Here is a 23,696-nt window from a genome sequence, read left to right on the forward strand (position 1 = left end):
TGCAGTGAAAATGAGGAGTTTGCCTCAAGGACTCTGCATAGGAATATGCTACGGCCATGCCAGTCTGAAGATCCCACACCTGCTAAGAAGACACCTCTTTCTGTCCCATCCTCAGACTTTATTGTCCCCGATAAAAACGACAGTGAAGACTGAGGAGAATTCCCAGGCTGCAGGTGATGAAACTCCTGCCACAGAACCAGCACCGGCTCACAATGAAGAGGAACCCTCGACCCCACCTGAATCTCCTAATGCAGTGGATGACTAGGTTGGCAACTCCCAGTGGGGAGAGTCAGGTCCTAACAGATAGTCAAGACCTACTGAGATCCAGTAGGCTTACTGCAGGGGTTCCACCAAACAGGTACGCTGCCGATGAGTTCATTTGGTCCACCTGTATGTATTGTGGACAATGTTCTACTGCTGTTTAAAAGTTGTATTAACCATACCTTTTTCTGACTATATAGCAAGGCCGAGGACCAGCCCCTAGAATACTTTTCATTTCACAGACATTTGCAATAATAAGGTTTCATGGACTGTGATGACTACCAGCCACCAGATGTTGCTGTGTCTTTGGCAAAAGCAGCTGAAGTCTTGTTGGTTTTTCAGAAAAAGGAGAGGGGCAGAAAGCTCCAGAGGGACAGCATGTGTGTGTGCCCTGAGAAGGAGAGAGGGGCTGTTTGCCATGTGAGAAGGGCAAGCAGAGACTGGTGAGGAGACACAGAGCCTGGCTGTTTATGCTCCTAGCACTGACTGTTCCTCACACAGAGTGTCAGGGAACTCTAAAGTGAAGTTTTGCAGCTGCATCCCTGAGAGAGCGAGGTAAAGACCACACGTTGGGACCGTCAATCGTCTGCATCAGGAGCCAGAGGACATCTTCCTTCACCTACCGGACAAGACAAGCATCCACCTTGTGGGAAAAGACTACAACACAGACACCTTCAGAACTGTGAGTTTGGCACCGCTGCCTATCTGCGGTAGGGCATAGAGCAGGCAACTTTAGTCAGAGCGTTGCAGAAACGGGCCTCAGTTAGCGGGGTTAAGACAGGATTATACTAGCGGAGTGTAGCCTGGACTTTTATGTGTTTGCTGGTGGGAACGCATTTATTATATCCTGTGTTAAGTATCCTGCCTATAACTCTGTGTAAACTTGTTAACACTGTTTTTGTCATTTGTCGATTGCGCCCCTGGCATATAGGCACATTACTGTTAATCTCATTTGCCGGCCGTTATATCCTGTTGTGCAATAAAACCGGCATTTGTTTCAGCCTCCTTGTCTGCTGTACTGTATTTGAATTGCCTTGCAATCCCTCCCTTTCCAGACCGCTACAACTGAGCACCATCTCTGGAGTACTGTCAATATCCAAAAGATGGGACACCAAGTAGCTTAAGAAGTCAGAAGGCGGGACTTCTATTCAGCTCATCCCCTTCTGATAATGTAAGGTAATATGAAACATTATTCAGGTACCCGACCCACAGCTAATAAACCTCCTTGACATAGTTTATTATTTTACAGCGCCGTAAAACTTTCTCAAGATTAAGGCCCATAAACGACAAGAGTAAAAAGGTGGTTAGATCTTACAGTATAGTTGCCAACAGCCTGGGGAACCGCACCACAAAAAGGACAGGTTTTATGCTAACGAACATTTTGGGGGATTGTGTCCTATAATTTGGAAAAAGTATTTGTGTATTTGTCAGAAATAGAATTCCATGATGAAGATTCATCATGTAACTGTAAAATGCCCATATAGGTTTCCAATGTAATGCCCTATAAATGCACAAAGTTCAGGGTGGTTTGAAAAGCTTGGATTCCACCTCTGAAGCAGTCTTCATAATCATAATCTTCACAATCCTAGGTTTCCCCCATAAATTGATTAATACAGCAGTAAGAGAAATAAGCTTGATCTACGGTAAATACAGCCAGATTTCCATGTGCGGTTAATTTGAGGAAGACTAGTTGCTAGGAAAGTTTCCATATTAACCAGTCTGACTGGAAGCTGGCAACTTGCTGACAGCAGAAAATGGGTTAAGGCTCTGTTCTCATGACATCTGCAGTTGTAGTTGTACAGTAACATCATGGCCGAAACCCAACTGACCCATTATAATCAATAGAGCCGTTGGGCATCGTTTGTGTCCGTCCATCTTGGCAGCAGCCAAACCATGCCATCTCCCTTCTCAACCAGCACTATAATGAATCAGATTTTCTAAAGGTGATGTACCCCAGACTGAACATGTATTCTTCTCCATCTGTTCCACCTGTGTAAATTCAGACGTCAGGAAACATTAACGTGAAGCTGCCTAAGCGGAGATCTCATAGGAAAAAAATTTAAGTAAAAGCAAAGCATCATGGGGCGAGTCTGCATTCATTGAGCAAAGAACGTTTCCACAAGTATCTTAAAGGCGCCATTCAGCGCAGATATTAAACGCCACCGGATCGCGGGTCCCTCCTTGAATTAATCCGATTGGTCCTCGTTCCCCCGGGGGAAATTTCAAGTTGAATCTCTGTATAAGACTGACGAAATAGATGAAGATCTCTGTCTTTGCTAATGCTTCACCAACACAGGACCTTTTACCTGCAGTAAATGAACACGATTAGCATTTTTATCACGCAGATATGTTTAGTCCTACAGCTATGTGGTCAGGGAACGGCCTTGGCATATATGTTACGAACTCAATAGTAAATGGGTATATAGTTGCCTCCGTAACTCCACCTAGTGGTGGCTGCAGACTATCAAAATTCTCATTAAACTAGGACTATGCGGGGGATTTAGAGCCATGGAGTGCTCCAACTACTATAAAATGTATTATGATTTTAGTCAGCACAATATATTGGACTTAAAAAAAGGAAAGTCTTCAAAGGTGGACTACAGACTACAGACAACCAGTCCTGACAGAAATAAAGGGAGGTAAGCTAGTTCCTATGAATGTCTGAGATAATATTCTGTGCAAAGCTCTATTGCATTGAATGGTTCCTTAACTTAGGGCTCATGGACACAAACATATTTTTTGTCCGTGTCCATTTTTTTGTGGTCCGTAAGAAATATGGCCGCAAAAAAAACATAAATGACTCAGTGTGCATTCCTTATCTGTATGTCTGCAAGTTCATTCTGCAAAAAAAATAGAATGTGTCATATTCTTGTCCGTTTTGTGGACAAAGACAGGCATCGTTACAATGGATCCGCAAAAGAAAAAAAGAAAAAAGTAACACGGACGTCATCAGTTTTTTTTTGCGGATCCATGTTTTGCCAACCATACATACAGTCGTGTGCATGAGCCCTACAGTGAGAGAGATCTCTTAGCAACATTAAAGTGGTAGAAGCTGTTTAATATTGGGGATCAGCAGTGTTCAGTCTGACGGACACCCGTTTTGAGTGGATTTCTCCTTAAATCAGAAATTGTTTTGTTTTTTTACCTGCTCCAAACGGTATGTGAGCTTCATTGTTCACAAACTTCCCATTCCCATCCAGGAAGCGATCTGGGTTGAATTCCTCAGGTTTATCCCAGTATTTTTTGTCATACAGAGCAGAGTGTAAAAATGTGATAATCTGGGTGTCCTGTAAAAAAGCAAAAACAAATAAAAAATGCTAAAAGTTTTTATACAGACACAGGGGTCCTTTACAAATTCCAATCACACACGACTGGCTTAAAGTAACAGTGTGCGTTCATTAAACTTTTGGTATGTTATAGGGACATCTCAAAAGTATAGATCAGGGGGGGTCTGAGTGCTGAGAACCCCACTAGTCTCACCGCTTAGACCCCCACTGATCTCTAGAACAATGGGACTGAAGAACTCTCTTAACGCGCTCTCTCTCTCCTCGCTGCACGCGAGACGTTCAATTGAGTCCGTCTCGCTTCCTGTCCTGCAGTGAGGACATGGAACTTACAAAGCGTGCACTTATCTCCACACATTCTAGAGATCTAAACTTTTGCTAGGTCCCTATAACATATCAAACGTTTAATGAAAGTACAGTACCACTTCAAATGCTTTGTCCAGCATAGCAACTATTTTTAAAGCGTCTCCACGGTAACAGACAGCAAACAAACCCAGCGTAGTCTGAATATGCTGTTATACTTAGATTGTGAGCCCCATTGGGGACAGTTGGATCCTAATGTCTGTAAAGCGCTGCGGAATATAGTAGTGCTATATAAGTGCATAAAATAATAAATAAACAATTTCTTCTATCGTTGGATCAGTCTACACACGGTTTGTCTGTTACCATGGAGATGCATAGGTTTGCTAAGATGATGGGAGGGCAATACATATAATTCTTGACATAATACCAATGAGCACTTGAGAGTTGGTACTTTATATACCACTGGGCACCAAGGAAAAGTGTTGCAGTATATATAACACTCTGGACTCCAGGACATATTTAGTGCTTACGGCTCATCTATACGTGAGAAGCCTGCAGCTTGCTTGATTTGCTCTTACCTTTGGTATCGTGTATCCTTTAAATTTTATATCTTGCAAGGCAGCATGGGGGAGGCCATTGGGGACAATGCTTGCATATCGCTGTACCTCATAGATTACAGCGTTGGTATATGGCAGGGACACACGATGCTCCAGGGAAGGCCATTTCTCTGAGCCTAGGACATTATCTATTTCAGCCTGCACCTTTTCTGCAGTAAAAACAAGCAAATAAGTAATCCTAGCTTTGAGAAGAGCAAAACCATTTGCATCAGTTCTAATACTACTGCTACTTACTATGGATTTCTGGATTTTCCAGCATAAGCTTAATGGCCCAGCGGATGGTTGAGGAAGTAGTTCCAGTTCCGGCAATGAACAGATTGAAAGTCGTCATGGTCAAGCTCTCCATTGTAAAGTGTGAACTGGGGTTATTGGCTTCCTAAAGAAAGAGAAACATGGCAAGATGTGGTGGGAGTATAACCATATGTAATAAGCAAACATAAATATGTTATAGACAGGGGTGCAACTAGCCTTTGTGCTGCCTGAGGCGATCGCCTCACCTGGCCTCATTGGTGGTGCACCCCTGGTTATAGATGCTGCAGTGACAAAAATCTACTAGCGAGGAAATTACAATTCTCTACTGCTACTGGCGAGCTATAGACTGCCTATTGACCTGGGCTTCTCAGGCTTGTCCTTAGTAATACAATACATTGAATCCAATGCAGCTGCATCAGACATTTTAGCAAAGCAGGGTGAAGCAACAGTTCAGATCCAATAGAGGTAAAAAATTGGGAGTGGTGTAGCTATAGGGAATGCAAGAGTTGCAGACACACCCAAACCCAGCATGTAAACTGAATATCTCTGGTAATGGGGGAAGGTGCTAAAAAAAGGCTGAAGAAGGTCCTCGCAAAATGACCCAAATGTCCTAAATACAGTACAATTGGTAGATCTACCTCATCTATTTTACTTAAGAAACAGTCCACAAAATCTCGAGGGCAGTTGGCATCACGTGTCAGAACGTGGTTCTCAATGAGACCTCTGAGGAACGTCTGCAGCATTTTGGCATTCTGGAAGATCTTGTTATGTTCTCCAGGAAGCCATTTCAGAATATCAGGGTATGCATTGTAAAGCTGTAGAAAGAAAGGACACCATAGTCAGTCACTTACTATACCTCACATATAACAGTTCCTTCATAGGAAGGTTTTTTCTGTCTGTCATCAGCAACAATCCAATAGTCCTGTTCAGAGAGGTCTTCTCCCCATCACCGTGGAACCGATGGAAGAGATTTGGCTAAGTGAGCCAATCTTGAGGTTCCACACAACTAAAATGCTTGGGCAAGTTGTGATGGGTCTTGTAGCTTGACAAAAGAATTCCCTGTTCAATTCAGCATTCGATTGTCTTTCAAAGCAAACATATTGCAGCACAGCCAACTTCGCTGTCCATAAAAAAGCTTTAAAGGGGTTGTCCGGGATCAGAGCTGAACTCGGACATACCCTTAATCTGAGCCAGGCAGCCCCCCTGACTTGAGCATCGGAGCAGTTTATGCTCCGATGCCTCCCTTGCCCTGTGCAGGATCACGCAGGGCAAGGGTTCTTTTATTTACTATAAACACACTGCCGGGCAGAGGCTTCCGCCTGGCAGTGTGTTCGGTCATGTCACCGGCTTTGATGGGCAGGCTTTAGCGCTTCCCTAGCCTTTTACAGGCTAGGGCAGCGCTGAAGCCCGCCCATCAGTGCCGGTGACGTCACCAGGCTCACTGCTAGGTGGAAGCCTCCGCTTAGCATCCCGAAGGAGAGCCCAGTTCGTCACCGGAACTCCACAAAATGCCTTTGCCCTGCGCAATTCAACGCAGGGCAAAGGAGAGCATCGGAGCATGGGCGCTGCCTAGGTGAAATTCTGGGTATGTCCGGGTTCAGCTCTGATTTAATATTGAGCTTTTATGTTTTGTGAATATAATATTAATGCGTTTTTGTGGAAAGTGCAAGTCTCCTTCGAGGGTGATCGAATGCTGAATCAAACAGCCAGCTCTTTGGTCGCACTACAAGTCCCAGTTCAAGTGGCCCTCTAATTTCATTGTGTGGAAACTCAAAATTCATCCCAGTTGGAATCAGCAAATCCAGAAATTACTTCCAGCTATTGAATGGTGTTGGGGAGAAGACACCTTTGAAAAGGACAATTGGATTTTGCTGATGACCATCAGATAACTTCACTTTATGGTAGACGCAACTTTTGCCTTTTTACCAGTTTCAGTCCACATTTAGAGAAAAACTAAGTTTTATGCTGTCATTTACGGTATTTAATTTGTCTTACGTTTCCCAGAGAGCTTTTGCTGGATCTTTACCCCAGTTTAGAAATGCATAAAACTAAGATGGTAGTAGGACCAGGATCATGGGTGTAGGTTTATGCTGATGGATCTTTTTGCTCTCCTTACCTGAAAACCCCGTCTTCCCAGGAAGGTGAGGTTCTCGCTGATCATTGTATGCAAGGTCTGGAAGGTTTTATCTTGTGTATCAAACCGATCTCCAAAGACGATGGAGCAGATCACATTGGAAACTGCAGCAGTCAATTCAGGACCTGGGTTAAAAGGTTTCCCTAGAGGAAGAAGAATATAACATATGCAATGAAAGTGGGAAAGTGGGACCTTTTCATACAGTAGGACTTCCCATCGTAATTAGTGCAGCTTCAGAGTTTGTGGGAGAGGATCAATCTTACATTCTCTTTGCAATATCTTGTGTTAATCTTGCCCAGGACCCAGTGCAAAGCTTTCATGAGTTTCCCTCTAAAACATACTCCAGACACTTACACGGTAGCTCATGCTCCCACTGTCTGGCGCTCCATTCTGTGGTTTAAGGACCTGCAGGGTTCTGATCATGTGACTGGGCAGGTCCTTCAACAGTAACAAGGCCTGCAGTGGACAGGTAGGAACATTGCTGGCCTCTCTTTCTTTATTTTGGGAGTAGGATACCATTATGGTTCATGGAGGCACATTGATTGGGGAACTCTTCCCTCTTTAGAACTGAGAATTGCCTGGCCACAGACAAAATATTATAACTACTGTAAAGTTAAAGATTGCATCTATGTAGCTTACCCAAGTTTTGTGATAGAGGTACCAAAATTGTGGGGGCTTGAGGATTGCTGCAATCTTGCCATTGTGTAGAGGTTAATACAGGTTTTAACCCTACCACATTATACTATAATGTCAGTTATTCCCCCCCCAAAAAAGACATCACTGCCACATAAAAGTAGACAATACTTTACCATTGCGTGCCTTGAAGAGTTCCACCAGAACCATAGTCTCCTCAACCACTCTTTCTTCAATGCTCTTCTTTCCCATCCCAAAGTTTCGCAGAGTGGTCAAGGAGAACCTTCTCTGGTGGAACCAGTGCTGCCCATTGGAGAAGACCAAACCTAAAAGAAAGCAAAAATACAATAAGATCTTAGACTTCATGGAACCAACTTATTCTTCAACATCTTCTGGGACAGAAAATTAATTGCATCACTGCTACATATGTCTTTAAGTCATCCACGTCTGAAGGAGTGAGAACGTTTCTGTAGGCATTTCATAGTCATCTGTCTCTAGAACTGTTGGATGGCCAATATGGCCGACATTATGCCTAAGGATGAGACAATCTAAAGAGTTCAACAACCAGTTTTCTTAAACCCCTAATGAAAGCTCTGCCTAGTTATGAGTGTTGTGCAGTGATAGGAAGTGTTGTCATAGGGGCTCTGGTGCAGAGGAGTTGCACACTTTGTGCAGTTGAAAAAAATCCATTGTTTACATTGCTTGAAATTAGGTTTGTATTATGTTACAAGGACAAATCCCTTTAACGCCTTAAAAGAAAAATCATGTAAATGTATGTCATTTCTGTTAAGGAGATGTATTTAGCCGGCTCATAAATCTGCTCCATACATGGCGGGTGCTGGATCTGTAAAACAGCAGACACCCACCTGTAGTGAACAGGCTTACAGATGACTGAGACCACCATCATTTAAACCCCTCAGATGCCACAGTAAATAGCTGAGGGGTTAGACAGAGGAAGGTGACTCCCTTTGTCCTCCGATCAGAGACCCTGCGGTGACATTATGGGATTTTGATCAGTTGATATGGCAGCCTGGGGCCTTGTGAAGACTGCCAGGCCTGGCATAGGATTACATGCTCAAGTCCCCTAAAAAAATAAAAAATAAATATAAATATATATATATAAAAAATCTAAATGGCCAGTTCAGTGTGCTGGTCACATACACCCCAAAAAAAAACATTAAATAAAAAGTAAACAAAAAGTCATACACACCCCAAAATGATACCAATAAAAACTATACAAAAAAAAAGAGCTCTGGCACAGCTCTGTAATCTGTAGATGAAAATTATATATATATCTATATCTATATCTATATGTATATATTTAAAAAAAAAAAGTTATGGCTGCCAGAAAACAGCAATGCAAAGAACATTTTTTACAAATGTTTTTTTTTTTTAATAGTAAAACATTATAAAAAACCATATAAAATTGGTAATCGTAGTGAGCTGCAGAATAAGGTTGTGATTTTTATCGCATACTGAACTCTGTATAAAACAAAATCCCGTTTTTATTTCAGTTTCTAATACAAGATATGATAAATGTAATGGTGCTATTAAAAAAAACAACTCGTCCCACAAAAAATGGTTATGTGAATGTGAAATTAAAGGGCATCTGTCAGCAGTTTTGTCCCTATGACAGTGGCTGACCTGTTACATGTGCGCTTGGCAGCTGAAGGCATTTGTGTTGGTCCCATGTTCATATGTGCTCGCATTGCTGAAAAAAATTATATGTTTTAATAAATGCAAATTAGCCTGTAGGAGCAACAGGGGCGTTGCCATTACACCTAGAGGCTCTGGTCTCTCTGTAGAGGGTGCAGCAGTTGCAGAGAGAGCTGAGCCTCCAGTTGTAATGACAACGCCCCCGTTACTCCTAGAGGCTCATTTGCATATATTAAAATGTGAGATGGGGAAACAGCTCTCCTTGTCTGAACACTGTTTGTGTAGATTAACTTAAATGATCTGGACTGACATTCTGCTGTTTGGCCACAAGATGCCGCTGTATCCTAAACACAGCTAACAGACTGCATATATTTCCATATTCATGAGAGATGGAGTTACACAGAGCCTGGAGAGGAAGAGAAAGGAAGCAGCCATTTTGGAGAAAGCTGAGACTGAGGAACTGTGTAAGTAGTAGGGTTGTCACGATACCAACATTTTGATTCGATTTTGATACCATATACCATAAAAAAGTATTGTGATACTCTAGAGTCTAGACCAGGGGTAGGCAACCTCCGGCACTCCAGCTGTTGTAAAACTACAACTCCCAGCATGCATACTTGCTCTGCTCTTCTAAGAACTTACATAGAAATGAATGGAGCATGCTGGGAATTGTAGTTTCACAACAGCTGGAGTGCTGAAGGTTGCTGATCCCTGGTCTAGACCATTCGATACCACGTGAAAAAAAAAAAAAACACAAAGAAAGCCTTGTGCATTACGCATTTTATGGAACGTCCGGCCCATAATAGAACAGTCCTACCCTATTTTTTGGGAGGGGACAAGGTGACCAAAAAAAAAGGTAAATTGCGTGTTTCTGTTCCGTTCACCACATTTTTTTGGATATTTTAATCATTCAGACTTTTTTGGACATGGCGATATGTAATATATATATTTTTTTATGCGTTTATATTTTTATATGTAAAATTAGGAAAGGGGGCGATTTCAAATTGTAATATTTTGGTTTTGTTTTTTTTACTTTTTAGGGGCTAGAACCCTCGTCTATTTACCCTAATACAGCTCAATTTGGGTGAATAGGACTTTACACTCTCCCTGCTGCCCTGTTTTTTGTGCACACAGCAGCAGGGAACTTACCATGGCACCAGCTGGGGCTCCGATCAGAAGCTGCCACTGTACCACCAATGGATAAGGAAGGGGGGACCCTGGGGCCACTGCCACCAATGACTATAATACTGGGGGGGGGGCACACTGCGCCACCAATGACTATAATACTGTGGATGGGGGGGGGAAATGGGGACCGCAATTAATATAATATTGAGAAGAGGAGGAGTAGGAGGGGAGGGACAGTGGCCATTGAGCCACCAATGAATATAGTTTATGCCTGAATACAAACGTAGGCTGTGGGTGCCGGCCATATCCCATACCCGTCCTCTATGACTGCGCGCTGCGATACGCCACAATTAACCTCTCAGGTGCAGCGCACAGTCATAGAGGAGGGGTGCCAGGTATGGTATATGGACGGCACCCGCAGCCTGCGTTTGTATTCAGGCATAAACTATATTCATTAGTGGCGTAGTGGCCACAGTCCCTCCCCTCCTACTCCTCTCTGTTCTCATTGGTGGCCAGCGGCAGCCGCACACAGTGGGGAGGGAAGGACTCCCTCCTTCTCCACTGTGCTGGCTCAGGATAACATGGTGGGTGCCAAGAGCGGCGCATGCCATGTTCTCTCAGTGATATTAGGCTGCGCAGCAGTGCAGCCTTGTATCGGTAAATAGCAAATCCCTGTATCGAATCGATCGGGTATCGATAATTCGATACCCGGTACAACCCTAGTGACCAGAGGATCCGACGGCATCCAGGTGTGGGAGCATCCCTCAGTGACCAGGGCGGCAGCTAAGTGAAGCTGATCGTGTCCAAGACCCTGATCCTGTCCAGAGGAACGAGGATTGCTTCCAGGAACGCTGATGAGAGCTGAGGAGCAAAGCTACATACACTGTGGGACCGCATGCTTGTTGGAGAGGCTTTTGTTCTGTTCAGAGTCACCATCGGATGCAGAGCAGACCCAGGTCGGTAAGATCGTGCACGCACCTCATTACAATGTTGGCACCTAGAGACTGAGACCAGGCCTGTAGTTAGTTAGTTAGGGTCTCTGTTTGTGTCAGGCCACAAGTGTTGCTGTTCATTGCAAGCACTCCATAACTTAAAGTGACATTTCACATTGGAGAGCTGATAAAATTCCCACAAACTCAAGCCAGGCTGGCGTTTTGCTCAGAAGGAATGCTCAGGCACGTGCTACAAGTCCAGTTTTGGGAGGGGGAATACTGTGGAGCTTTGTAAGATTGTAAGCTGTTGTGCTGCACCGCAGGCTAGCCCGCACCACACACCCAAACAATTGTTCTTGTTTCTTTTTAGGTAAGGTGTGGCAGTTTAGTTGTGCCCACCAGTAGGTAAATAACCACACTTTCCTCCTGCTTTTGTAATGCCCCAGAGTGGCATTACCACTTCTGCACCTCACTACTATCTCTAATGGTCTAATATCATGTCACCTGTGTATTTATTCCAAGTCCTTCATAATGTGCATTTCCTATTTTGCAATGGTTATGTTCAAATGTATTATGTCTGGTTCACCAGCAGGTGGCAGCAAGTATGGCAGAGCTACACTTAGAATGGAATGGAAAGCTCCATTCTCTCTAATACCCCCTCTGTGGTGTGGTGGGCTTTTCCCACTTGCCGCAGGAAGGATGGAGACCAGTTTTAGTCAGTCTAGCTTACCCCCTGCTAGGGGAAGGTTTTAGATTACCCCCTCCTAGGGGTAAGGTGTACAACAGGTGCACGTCCCTGTTGGATGTGCCTTGCGTAAGCCAGCTGGAGCACCTTCAGCTTAGCTGGATATGGAGGTAGAAGCTTAGAGCCTCAGGTGCCAGGAGAGAAAGATTTCCTGGTATAGCATAATTCTAAGTCAGACTACAAAGTGAAGTTGCAGCACCCAGAGCCAGAGAGTAACAGATGTAGCAGAGTGGAGTTTGCCTGCCACAGTTAATGCCAAAGCCTGCTGCAACCAAGACAAAGCCTGTAAATCATTTGGATAAACATTTATTGAGAGTAAAGCTGTTATTGAACTTCATCACAAGGTCTGGACTCAATTTATTCTTCATTCCACCATTCAACAACCCCCCTTTTCATTGCTTCGGAGCTAACGCCTGGGGTCCAGCGTATCCAGGTAGGAGCACTGTGACACGTGCACCAACATTAAGGGACATTATAGGCTTCCCTACACTACTCTGGCATTCCTACACCTGGGTACCAGCACCATTTCTTAAAGGGGCCCTGTGCCCTAGTTGTTTCGCTGCAACTGGCATCATGAAAACAAGTACTTTTATTCCTCTTAAAGGGCCCTGGGGGAGATGCCCTCTGCACTTCCATCGGAAGTACAATGGTCTCAGCCTTCAGGCTGGGTGTATGTAAATGCATTGTATGTTCCCAGCATTTGTGGTTGTGTTCATTGCCACGTTTAAGTAAAATTCTGTTTTCGCAAAAGCTGGTGGTGGAGTTGCATTCCTCGTTCATGACGTCGCTGTATCCTGGGGAGCCCACCCTGGTACACGGCTTACAAAAACATAATCATTTTTCTCAGCAACGCGGGCACCAGGGCCGGACTGGGACAAAAAATAGGCCCGGGCATTTTTGACTGAGCAGCCCAATCACATGACACCCAACAGGCCCCACCCCCTTGCAGTCTAGGGGTGGAGCCAAAACCGGAAGCACAATTGACTTTGTTTTCCGACTTGCATAACAGGAACCAGATGGATCTGTTTTGATTCCCATAGACTTTTATGAGGACGGAGAGCAAACTGAAAGCCTCTTGCAGAGTCTGCACTGTACAAGAGAGAGATAGCAGTGGCTGTGAAGGGAAAAGTTCCAGAGCGCAATGACTGCCCCAGAGCCTTTCTGCTGCCTGACCAACCGTATGCTGCCACAGCACCAGCCTGCAGGACATCAGAGAGGCCTGGGGTCCACATTATAGCACCACTACATTTACTTACTACATTTATAATAAAACAATTTACTTACAAAAGAAGCTATTAAGTTGTCTGCTTTGCCGTCCTCTGCTTGCTTCCACTGATTATTTGCCCTCCTTTCTGTCTCTCCTTGCAGGCGCACTGTTATGGGCATCAGTGGATGACACACTGTTATGGGCATCAGTGGATGACACACTGTTATGGGCATCAGTGGATGACACACTGTTATGGGCATCAGTGGATGACACACTGTTATGGGCATCAGTGGATGACACACGGTTATGGGGGCATCTGTGGATGACACACTGTTATGGGCATCAGTGGATGACACACGGTTATGGGGGCATCTGTGGATGACACTGTTATGGGCATCAGTGGATGACGCACTGTTATGGGCATCTGTGGATGACGCACTGTTATGGGCATCTGTGGATGACGCACTGTTATGGGCATCTGTGGATGACGCACTGTTATGGGCATCTGTGGATGACGCACTGTTATGGGCATCTGTGGATGACGCACTGTTATGGGCATCTGTGGATGACGCACTGTTATGGGCATCTGTGGATGACGCACTGTTATGGGCATCTGTGGATGACGCACTGTTATGGGCATCTGTGGATGACGCACTGTTATGGGCATCTGTGGATGACGCACTGTTATGGGCATCTGTGGATGACGCACTGTTATGGGCATCTGTGGATGACGCACTGTTATGGGCATCTGTGGATGACGCACTGTTATGGGCATCTGTGGATGACGCACTGTTATGGGCATCTGTGGATGACGCACTGTTATGGGCATCTGTGGATGACGCACTGTTATGGGCATCTGTGGATGACGCACTGTTATGGGCATCTGTGGATGACGCACTGTTATGGGCATCTGTGGATGACGCACTGTTATGGGCATCTGTGGATGACGTACTGTTATGGGCATCTGTGGATGACGCACTGTTATGGGCATCTGTGGATGACGCACTGTTATGGGGGCATCTGTGGATGACACTGTTATGGGCATCAGTGGATGACGCACGGTTATGGGGGCATCTGTGGATGACACTGTTATGGGCATCAGTGGATGACGCACTGTTATGGGCATCAGTGGATGACACACGGTTATGGGCATCAGTGGATGACACACGGTTATGGGCATCAGTGGATGACACACGGTTATGGGGGCATCTGTGGATGACACTGTTATGGGCATCAGTGGATGACGCACTGTTATGGGCATCTGTGGATGACGCACTGTTATGGGCATCTGTGGATGACGCACTGTTATGGGCATCTGTGGATGACGCACTGTTATGGGCATCTGTGGATGACGCACTGTTATGGGGCATCTGTGGATGACGCACTGTTATGGGGCATCTGTGGATGACGCACTGTTATGGGGCATCTGTGGATGACACTGTTTCTGTGGATGACACTGTTATGGGGACATCTGTGGATGACGCACTGTTATGGGGGATCTGTGGATGACACACTGGTATGGGCATCTGTGGATGACACTGGCATGGTGGCATCTGTGTGGATTGTGGAATGATGGAATCTGACACAGATACCGGGGGGGGGGGGGCATCTGTGGATGACACTGTTATGGGTGGCCGGGGGGGATCTGTGGATGACACACATATATGGCAGCGCAAGCATCTTGTGCTATATAAATGTGTCATCATCCACATATCACATCTCCCCCCCCCCCCCATAACAGTGTCCCTCCCTATTGTAAGACGTCTGTTCCTTATGTAAGTGAGCTATTGAGCTTGTAAATAAACTTGTGCAAAGTATATGAGTAGTTAGTAACTAAACTACTCATATACTTTGCAGTTTGCACAAGTTTATTTACAAGCTCAATAGCTCTCTCACTTACATAAAGTTACTATCTAATATAATCTATCACTATCATCACTAACTTACCAAAGCCAGTTGGGCACTAGTACTGGGGCAGGCTGGCAGGCAGAAGCTGGTGGGCTGGTGCGGTGGTGGCTCCAGTCCAGTCCCGCTCTTCAACATTCAAACTAGGCGGCCGCGTAGCGTAACGTGCCGTCACTCACTACGTCACGTCGCACGCTCCTCCCTCTTTATTAATGAAGGCGGAGCAGGCGCGTGACGTCTGAGTGACGTTACGCTGCCGGCCGCCGGAAGATGGAGTCACAGAGGCCGGGCACAGGAGGCGGAGCAGTGGGGGTGGACTCACACAGTCAGTAAGTATGAGTGTGCGGCCGGGGCTGGCAGGAGGCGGAGCACAGGGAGGGGTGTGATTAGGCCATACCGGCACACCCACTCGAGCCCTGAGGCGGCCCGGCCCTGATCAGACAGATTATTAAGATGTGCGGCCGGGGCTGGCAGGAGGCGGAGCACAGACAGACAGGGGTGTGATTAGGCACACCCACTCGAGCCCTGAGGCGGCCCGGCCCACCGGGCAAATGCCCGGTCTGCCCTATGGCCAGTCCGGCCCTGGCGGGCACATATGAACATGGGATAAACACAGATGCCTTCAGCTGCCGAGTGCACATGTAACAGGTCAGCCTGTGTCATAGCTACAAAACTGCTGACAGGGGTCCTTTCAAAAGCTATGGCAGTTGGAAGGCAGAAAGGAAAAAAATATCTTATTGGCCATGTCCTTAACGGGTTAAGGAAGAACATCTATAACTGGTGATGTGAATCAGGCCAAAGGGCACATGATTTATATACAGTTTATGGAGTTGGAAATAAGGCTGGGCTACAGTTCCCTGCACAGATGGTGGCTGGGAGTGTCACAATAAGGGCTTCTAAAATTTTAAGTATAAGATGGTTCAGATGGGCATTTACCTTTTTTCCGGGCAACCCTTTCAAAAACGGGCACAATCGCCCTCCCACTGAAATCGTCGGCCTGTCCCAGTAGGGCTTCCTTCAGTGTATCGTAGCCATACAGAACCACTGTCGGCTTCCAACCAGTGTAGAGTGTATAGACGCTTCCATACTTCTTCCCGAGCTGCAAAGACAACCAGAATAATATACATTTTCAGACAGGGGTCATCAATCTCCGGCACTCCAGCTGCTGCAAAACTGCATCTCCCATCATGGCCTGACATAGCTGGAGATGTGGAGACCACTTGTGTGGGATACAAGGAGGAGATGTCTACTAAAAAACTAGCGTTTCCATTCTCCGGTATTAAGACTCGGCAGTGGATCTCCGTACTAGAGAAAAACGCTTCCGTTTTGTCCCCATTCATTGTCAACGGGGACAAAACTGAACTGAACAGAACTGTGTGCTTCAAAATGCATTCCGTTCCGTTTGGTTGCGTTCCCATACCGGAGAGCAAGCTGCGGTTTTCTTTCCGTTGTGGGATGCGGAGCAAAACCCACTATGCAAGTCAATGGGGACGGATCCATTTTCTCATACACAATGGCCTTGGCCGTGTTAAAGATAATACAATAATACATAACGGATGCAGACGGTTGTATTATCAGTAACGGAAGCGTTTTTGCTGAACCCTGCCGGAACAGGCAAAAACGCAAGTGTGAAAGTAGCCTTAAAGGGGTATTCCCTTTGTTACAAGTTATCCTCTATCCACAGGATGGTTGATAACTATTATATCAGTGGGGGTCCTACTGATCACAAGAGCGTGGACCCCATACCTCTTGGAGCCATCTGAAATTAACAGAGCTGCAGGTTGCGCATTGACACTGCCGCTCCGCTACAAATCCCCTCATGGTCCTATGGGAGTTCTGAGAACAGCTAAGCAAGTATGCATGCTGGGAGTTGTAGTTGCAAAATAGCTGGCATGCTGAAAGTTGCTTACTCATGCTAAGTAGCAGTAGATTACTTATTGACTACTACATGTTACAGTAGTAGACACACCCATCATCACAGTACAATGTCTGCTTGATAGCAGTAGTAGTGGGTGGAGGAAGGACCTCAGGTGTCCATTACTGCTAGCTCAGGTTCCAGGGAGGAGTTGTGGCTTTAAAAATTTTACAAGTTTTATGTAACTAAAGCTTCATTGTCTTATTGTAAAAAGTTCAGCAATTCCCTAATATACTTGGCGTAGCCGTTCAAGATCTCTGCTAGTCATCTGTGAATGGGAACACGGATTTTGCGTGTTAAATGAATAAAGCGTATTCCTTGTGGAAACTAGTTCTGCAACTTTCTAATGTACTTGGCTTTTCAATGCCTCAGGATCCTTGCTTGCTTTCAGGGACTGGAAAGATCCTTGCCTCTATTCGGAGGGTTAATTATATCTAAGTGGGCACCGTAGACTTTACTCACAGGTTGCAGTCATGTCACGGTTTTTGCTGCAATTTTGTAAACACCGTGACATGACCGCGATATGTGCGTGCTATCCTATGCGTGCAGCTGTGTTAGTTGGACTTGATCAATGTTTTCAGCCACAGATTGTATAACGCTGAATGTTTTGAGTCACTGGCCACAAGCGGAATACCTGAAATGGTGAGGGATTGAAACACAAATCGGGGAACACATCATCTTTACACGCCAGAATGAACAAATGTTGCAATTTTTGACACAAGTTGCATTTTGATCCAAAATTTGTCTTAATAAATGACCCCCATAGTATTTACGTACATGGCTCTATATGAATAGAAGTGGTCTTCAGAAGAACCTGGATTCTGATATTACAGGCAGCGCTGTAGTTTTTTTCCTTGGCCCTTAGTGCATGTTGCCCCGTGCCCCAATTGGTTGCAGCAGGTCAGCTCGCCCAGCCCATTCTCAGTGGCCCCGTAGCTGCTTGGGCTGCTGTAGTGTCTCACTAGGTAAATGTGGGCACTACACAAGCGTCAATTGGGCCACGTGGTACTCCTACTCCTGAGGGACAGTGGCAGTATATTTCACAGTCCTTTTTAATGTATTTTTATATGTATTTATGTGTATGTTAGACCAACCTATAAGAAAAAACTCACAATAATGTATAGATTACACTGGGGTCTAGTATAGTATACTGAGCCAAAACAAAACCAATAACCCCAAAGAAAAGTGGGAGACACACATATAAAATATATGTAATCTATTGAGACATGATCACATAACAAACAATATATGAAACAAAAGGCACAAGTGTACAGGAGGGGGGGGGGGGGGAGACCGCATGTAAGGAGGTCAAATACAACCTCTCTCCCAAACACCCAGCTGGCAGGGAAAAGAGGTCACAGCCCTAGGTATACATCCGCATGAAAATTGTGAGAACTGTAGGTTCACTCAAAGTAACATGTACTGGTATGTATGTCGCATGCACAGAAAGATAAATGAAAAAATGTACAAATAGCACAAGGCAAACTAGCCCACCCAAAAACCTGGGATGGCCGCATAAGGTATGCACATAGCCATTTAACTGTACAATACAGACAGAGGCAAGTGTGCCAAGTGCAGGTGGCAATAGAGAAATGTAACAACTAACTTAGCAAAACAACAAAACATGTATTACCCCTGATATACTGGACCCAGAGCGTGTGACCAAAAGCTGCACCTCAACGTACGTTTCACCTGGAGAGGCTTCGTCAGTGCATGCAACATACATACCAGTACATGTTACTTTGAGTGAACCTACAGTTCTCACAATTTTCATGCGGATGTATACCTAGGGCTGTGACCTCTTTTCCCTGCCAGCTGGGTTTTTGGGAGAGCGGTTGTATTTGACCTCCTTACATGAGATCTACCCCCCCCCCCCCCCCCCCCCCCCCGCCTGTACACTTGTGCCTTTTGTTTCATATATTGTTTGTTATGTGATCATGTCTCAATAAATTACATATATTTTATATGTGTGTCTCCCACTTTTCTTTGGGGTTATTGGTTCTGTTTTGGGGTTGGCTCTTTATGTGTATGTTCCCTGTTATGTGTATAGCAGGCCTATTAGGGTGTAGTTCCTCCTCCTAGACATTAGAGGGAGAAAGGGAGCCCTTAGTATAAATAGTCAGGTCCTGGTCAGGAAAAGGTGTGTAGAGTCAGAAGTAGTGTGGACTTTAGCTAGGCAACAGCTGAAGGGAGCTTCTGACATGCAGCTAGACAACCCAGGCTTCTAGTTGCCACCAGGAGGCTAGTGAATGCAGTCCAGCCTGCCTGAGGATATTGAGCCAGAGTTATCTCAGAAGATTGTCACCAAGAGAAGAGTGTACCTCTTGAGAAACCAGCAGTTCCCACAAAGCACAGTGCAGAGCAGAGCAGAAGAGTAACCAGCCAACCTGGGGACTAAAGGGCAGAAGGATTATTTACCTAAAGCAAGGGATATATACCTGAGGAAGTTTTCTACCAAGGATAAAGCCACCATTAGGGCATACGGGCCTTGGGATTGAGACAGCTAGGAGTTCTGAGGAATAGTGCACAGGATTTCTGAGGAAAAGGTGCATCCTGGTCTGTAAGTGTTTTTACCCTCCGAGTATCTTGCAAAGAACATTGTACCTGCCATTGATGTAGAAGCCTGCTTATAATTGCTGCTGCCATGTGGAACTGAACCTAGACTGTACAAAGTTACCTGTTTCCAGTAAAGGAAGTTTGGTTCACCACAACATCGTGTTCCTCACTTATTACTACTAGAAATCGGTGTGCCACCGTTACAGGCACTGGCATTACGAATCTTAAAGGGACCTTGCCCCCAGCACATTAAACACCTGCAATATCCAGGGCACCTCAACCAACATCAGGCCTGGTCCCTATACACAGAGAGTGCCCCAGAGGTCTCCTGTGCTAGCCTCTCCATCACTGGTGTACGCCCGCCCAGTGTCCTCCAAGGAACTGTGAGTAACCCAGAGCAACCCTCATTTGCCTAAGTACCGTGACCTCACAATCGCAAAACCCTGCAGGGCGGCGTACTGCACTGCCTCCTTGCTATATACACAGTTGTACTCCAGGATCGATTAGCCGTGCCTGCCATGGTTCTATGAGTGCATCTTGTCTAAGGAGAACAGACATTACCAACCAGTCTTACAAGCAGCACTTGTAAATAAACTAAGCCTCCTGCAACCAGAGTCCTTGTATGAGTGTCAGGGACCAAATCTCAACTTATATTAGCAGTTTAGACTGTCACATGTGCATTGCAGACATCCCCTTTAAGTGACTTACCTCAGTGAAAGTGTTATAAGGTGCAGATTTATCAATCTGGTGCAGGTTGCCGATAATAGGCCATGGAGTTGGCCCCGGGGGTAAATGTTGCCGTTTCCTCCATGCAGATATGAAGAGATAGAGCAGGACTGTGAGGAGTCCAATGAGCAGAGCAGACAGCATGTTCCTGGGTAGATGTGACTCTTCCACAGCCCGGAGCTGAGTATTTCATACTGCCAGTGGCTCCTCCTCCGAGTAGGAACTTTCCTCTAGTGATTTGGCAGGGGCTGTGTACACATTACACCCGCCTTGTACATGTTCAGTGCAGATAGAAGGAGTTTCCTGGTTTCATTCAGATTTCTAACAGTGACACATTAGGTAGACCATAGGTCCTGGACTGTTCCCAAAGCATGGAATTTCAACCTTTGCAATACATAGGGTGAATTATGTGTCACGTCTCCAGCAATGGTCTCATGTGGACCCCTCCATGAGCAAATACAGAACACTAACCCTGGGTTCACACCTAGGCGTTTCGCAAACGCGCGTTTTTATGCGCGATTTTGTCGCGCGTTTGGATGCGAGTTTTTTGTAATAGTAAACGCGCGTTTGACGCGCGTTTGGGTGATTGACAGCAGTGTTGCCCAAAGAGTCTATGGCCCAAACGCGCGTCAAACGCGCCAAAAAAAGCTCCTGTACTTGTTTGAGCGTCGGGCGTTTTACAGCGCGATCGTACGCGCTGTAAAACGCCCAGGTGTGAACCCTTCCCATAGGGAATCATTGGTTCTTGCCTGTTGTGCGTTTTACAGCGCGTAGGAACGCGCTGTAAAACGCTCAGGTGTGAACCCAGGGTTAGGCTGGTTTCACACGGGCGTGACGGATTTGATCCGGGTGCGTTCAGTGAAAATGCAGCGATTTTGGCACTAAAACAAGTCAGTTTTGTCTGCGATTGCGTTTAGTTGTTCAGTTTTTTCCGCGCGGGTGCAATGCGTTTTGATGCGTTTTTCACGCACGTGATAAAAAACTGAAGGTTTACAAACAACGTCTCTTAGCAACCATCAGTGAAAAACGCATCGCACCCGCACTTGCTTGCGGATGCGATGCGTTTTTCACGCAGCCCCATTCACTTCTATGGGGCCAGGGCTGCGTGAAAAACGCAGAATATAGAACATGCTGCGATTTCAAAGCATTGCAGAAGTGATGCGTGAAAAAATGTACATGTACACAGCCCCATTGAAATGAATGGTGCCGGATTCAGTGCGGGTGCTATGCGTTCACGTCACGCATGGCACCCGCGCGGAAATCACGCTCGTGTGAAAGGGACCTTAAAGAGCTGAACCTGGACATACCCGCATTTTCACCCAGGCAGCCCCCTGGCATTAATGAAATGAAAGAATGAAATGCTCCAATGCTCTCCCTTGGGCCTCCTGCACACGACCGTATGGCTTTTTCAGTGTTTTGCGCTCCGTTTTTCACAGATCCGTTGTTTCGTGTTTTGTTTCCGTTGTGTTTCCGTTTCTGTTACGTTTTTTCGTTCCGTTTTTCCGTATGGCATATTCAGTATACAGTAATTACATAGAAAAAAATTGGGCTGGGCATAACATTTTTAATAGATGGTTCCGCAAAAACGAAACGGATACGGAAGAAATGCGAAAGCACTTTTTAAGTGTTCCGTTTTTTTGAAGAACCCATTGGCTTGAATAGAGCCACGGAACGTGATTTGCGGGCAATAATAGGACACGTTCTATCTTTCAACGGAACGGAAATACGGATATGGAATGCTCACGCAGTACATTCAGGTTTTTTTTGCGGAACCATTGAAATGAATGGTTCCGTATACGGAACGCAAAAAAACGGCCAGTAAACGGAAAAAAATGCGGTCGTGTGAAAGAGGACTAAGGCGTTTTTCTGTTCCGTTCAAAGATAGTACATGTCCTACTATTGTCCACATAATGGACAAGGATAGTACTGTTCTATCAGGGGCCAGCTGTTCCGTTCCGCAAAAAAACGGAATAGACACGGGCCTCATCCATATTTTTTGCGGATCCGTTTTTTGCAGACTGAAAAAATAAAATAAAAAATACGATCGTGTGCAAGAGGCCTAAGGTAGCGCTAAAGCCTGCCCATTAGTGCCAGTGACCTCACTGAATACAGCCTCCGCCTAGTGTTCGCTATGGAGAGCCCGGTACGTGACCGGATCTCCTAAAAAAGCCTTTGCGTGATTCAGAACAGGGCAAAGGAGAGCATCGGAGCATGAAATGCTCCTATGCTCATATTAGGGTTGCTGCCTGGGTGAAAATATGGGTATGTCCAGGTTCAGCTTTGAACCCGGACAACCCCTTTAAAGGAGTTTTCTGGTAACTTTACTTATGGCCTATCCTCGGGATAGTTCATCTGATTGGCTGCGGTTCCACATCCCGCACTCCCGAAATCACCTGTTTTGCAGTAGCTGTGACTCTGGAAGTCGGTGCCCGATCTATGCAGCCCTGTCCATTTCTGTAATGGATGGAGCCAGTTACTGCAGAGCTGCTCCCATTCACTCAAGGGTGGTGTCCGGTTTCCGATATTGATGACCTATCCTCAGGACACTGGTCATTTTGCAGATGATAAATGTTCTTATGGTAAAAGATTGTTCAATGGTGGTACTTGTGATACGTTTGCCATTACACGTGAGAGATACAATGGATGTACTGAATAGGCTAAAGGGCACAGCTAGATGTCGAAGCCCTGTATGGTTCAATACCGCAGGAGTTAGGCCGTACAGTGGTTGGAATTTTTTTCAACAACGGGGGAACACTTAGAAGCACACAATGCATTTGTAGTCCAACTGCTCCGGTTCACTTTGGAGCACAATGTTTTCACCTTTGAGAATGGTTCAGACAGCCCACCTGGACATCGGTCCACCAATAATCTTCCTGTCTGTGCTCAGTCTATATATAGTGGGTTTGGGCGGTCTGTATTCGTTTAGAGGGTCTGTATTCCCCTTTAAAAGGGATGTTCTCAAGATAAGCCATCCAATTGTTTGCCATCTGACAGCCCCGATGATCAGCTGTCCTGCAGTACTCCTATACTCGTGATCGTTGAGGAACTATACTCGTGATCGTTGAGGGTCCAACACCCTAAACCCCCGACAATCTGCCGTTCTGCATAGCTCTGGAACTGCACTTTTGTATTGTACGGAGCTTGATAACGCAGTGCTGCTCCCACTTAAATGGGTTGTCCGGTTTCTGATATTGATGACCTAACCTCCAGATAAGTCATCAATATCAGATCAGCGGGGTCCAACTCCTGGCACCTCTGCCACTGTTTGAAGAGAACGCAACGCTCATGTGTTCTCTGCACTGTTTACTTGCTCACCATCGACGTCGCAGCAAGTGTAATTACAGCTCCTCTGTCCCAATCACTTGAAGGGGACAGAGTGTAAAAACTGTGAATGGGACTGAGGAGCTGTAATTACAGGCCTCATTATTAATAACTGAGCAGACTA

The 23,696-nt window shown here is 45.6% G+C and overlaps 1 protein-coding gene across 1 annotated transcript; it reads right to left on the bottom strand.

Moving 5' to 3' along the window:
• Positions 1-1,476: 1,476 nt before the first annotated feature.
• LOC122941306 (cytochrome P450 2C55-like) lies at positions 1,477-20,457 on the bottom strand. Its single transcript, XM_044298429.1, has 9 exons — positions 20,234-20,457; positions 15,991-16,153; positions 7,661-7,810; positions 6,834-6,994; positions 5,356-5,532; positions 4,700-4,841; positions 4,427-4,614; positions 3,407-3,548; positions 1,477-2,567 (listed from the first exon to the last, which is right to left on the bottom strand). The coding sequence occupies exons 1-9, from the start codon at positions 20,393-20,395 to the stop codon at positions 2,389-2,391; spliced, it is 1,464 nt and encodes a 487-aa protein (XP_044154364.1). The 5' UTR covers positions 20,396-20,457; the 3' UTR covers positions 1,477-2,388.
• Positions 20,458-23,696: the final 3,239 nt, after the last annotated feature.

The sequence above is a fragment of the Bufo gargarizans genome, chromosome 6, assembly GCF_014858855.1.
Source record: "Bufo gargarizans isolate SCDJY-AF-19 chromosome 6, ASM1485885v1, whole genome shotgun sequence".
NCBI lineage: Eukaryota > Metazoa > Chordata > Amphibia > Anura > Bufonidae > Bufo > Bufo gargarizans.

Excerpts from the sequence above, each read along its gene's own strand:
- LOC122941306 (XM_044298429.1), bottom strand. The coding sequence starts at position 20,395 with ATGCTGTCTGCTCTGCTCATTGGACTCCTCACAGTCCTGCTCTATCTC. Across the intron at positions 7,811-15,990 it reads AAGGGTTGCCCGGAAAAAAG|GTTTGGTCTTCTCCAATGGG; the intron begins GTAAATGCCCAT and ends GCTTTCTTTTAG. Across the intron at positions 4,842-5,355 it reads TCTTAAGTAAAATAGATGAG|GAAGCCAATAACCCCAGTTC; the intron begins GTAGATCTACCA and ends CTCTTTCTTTAG.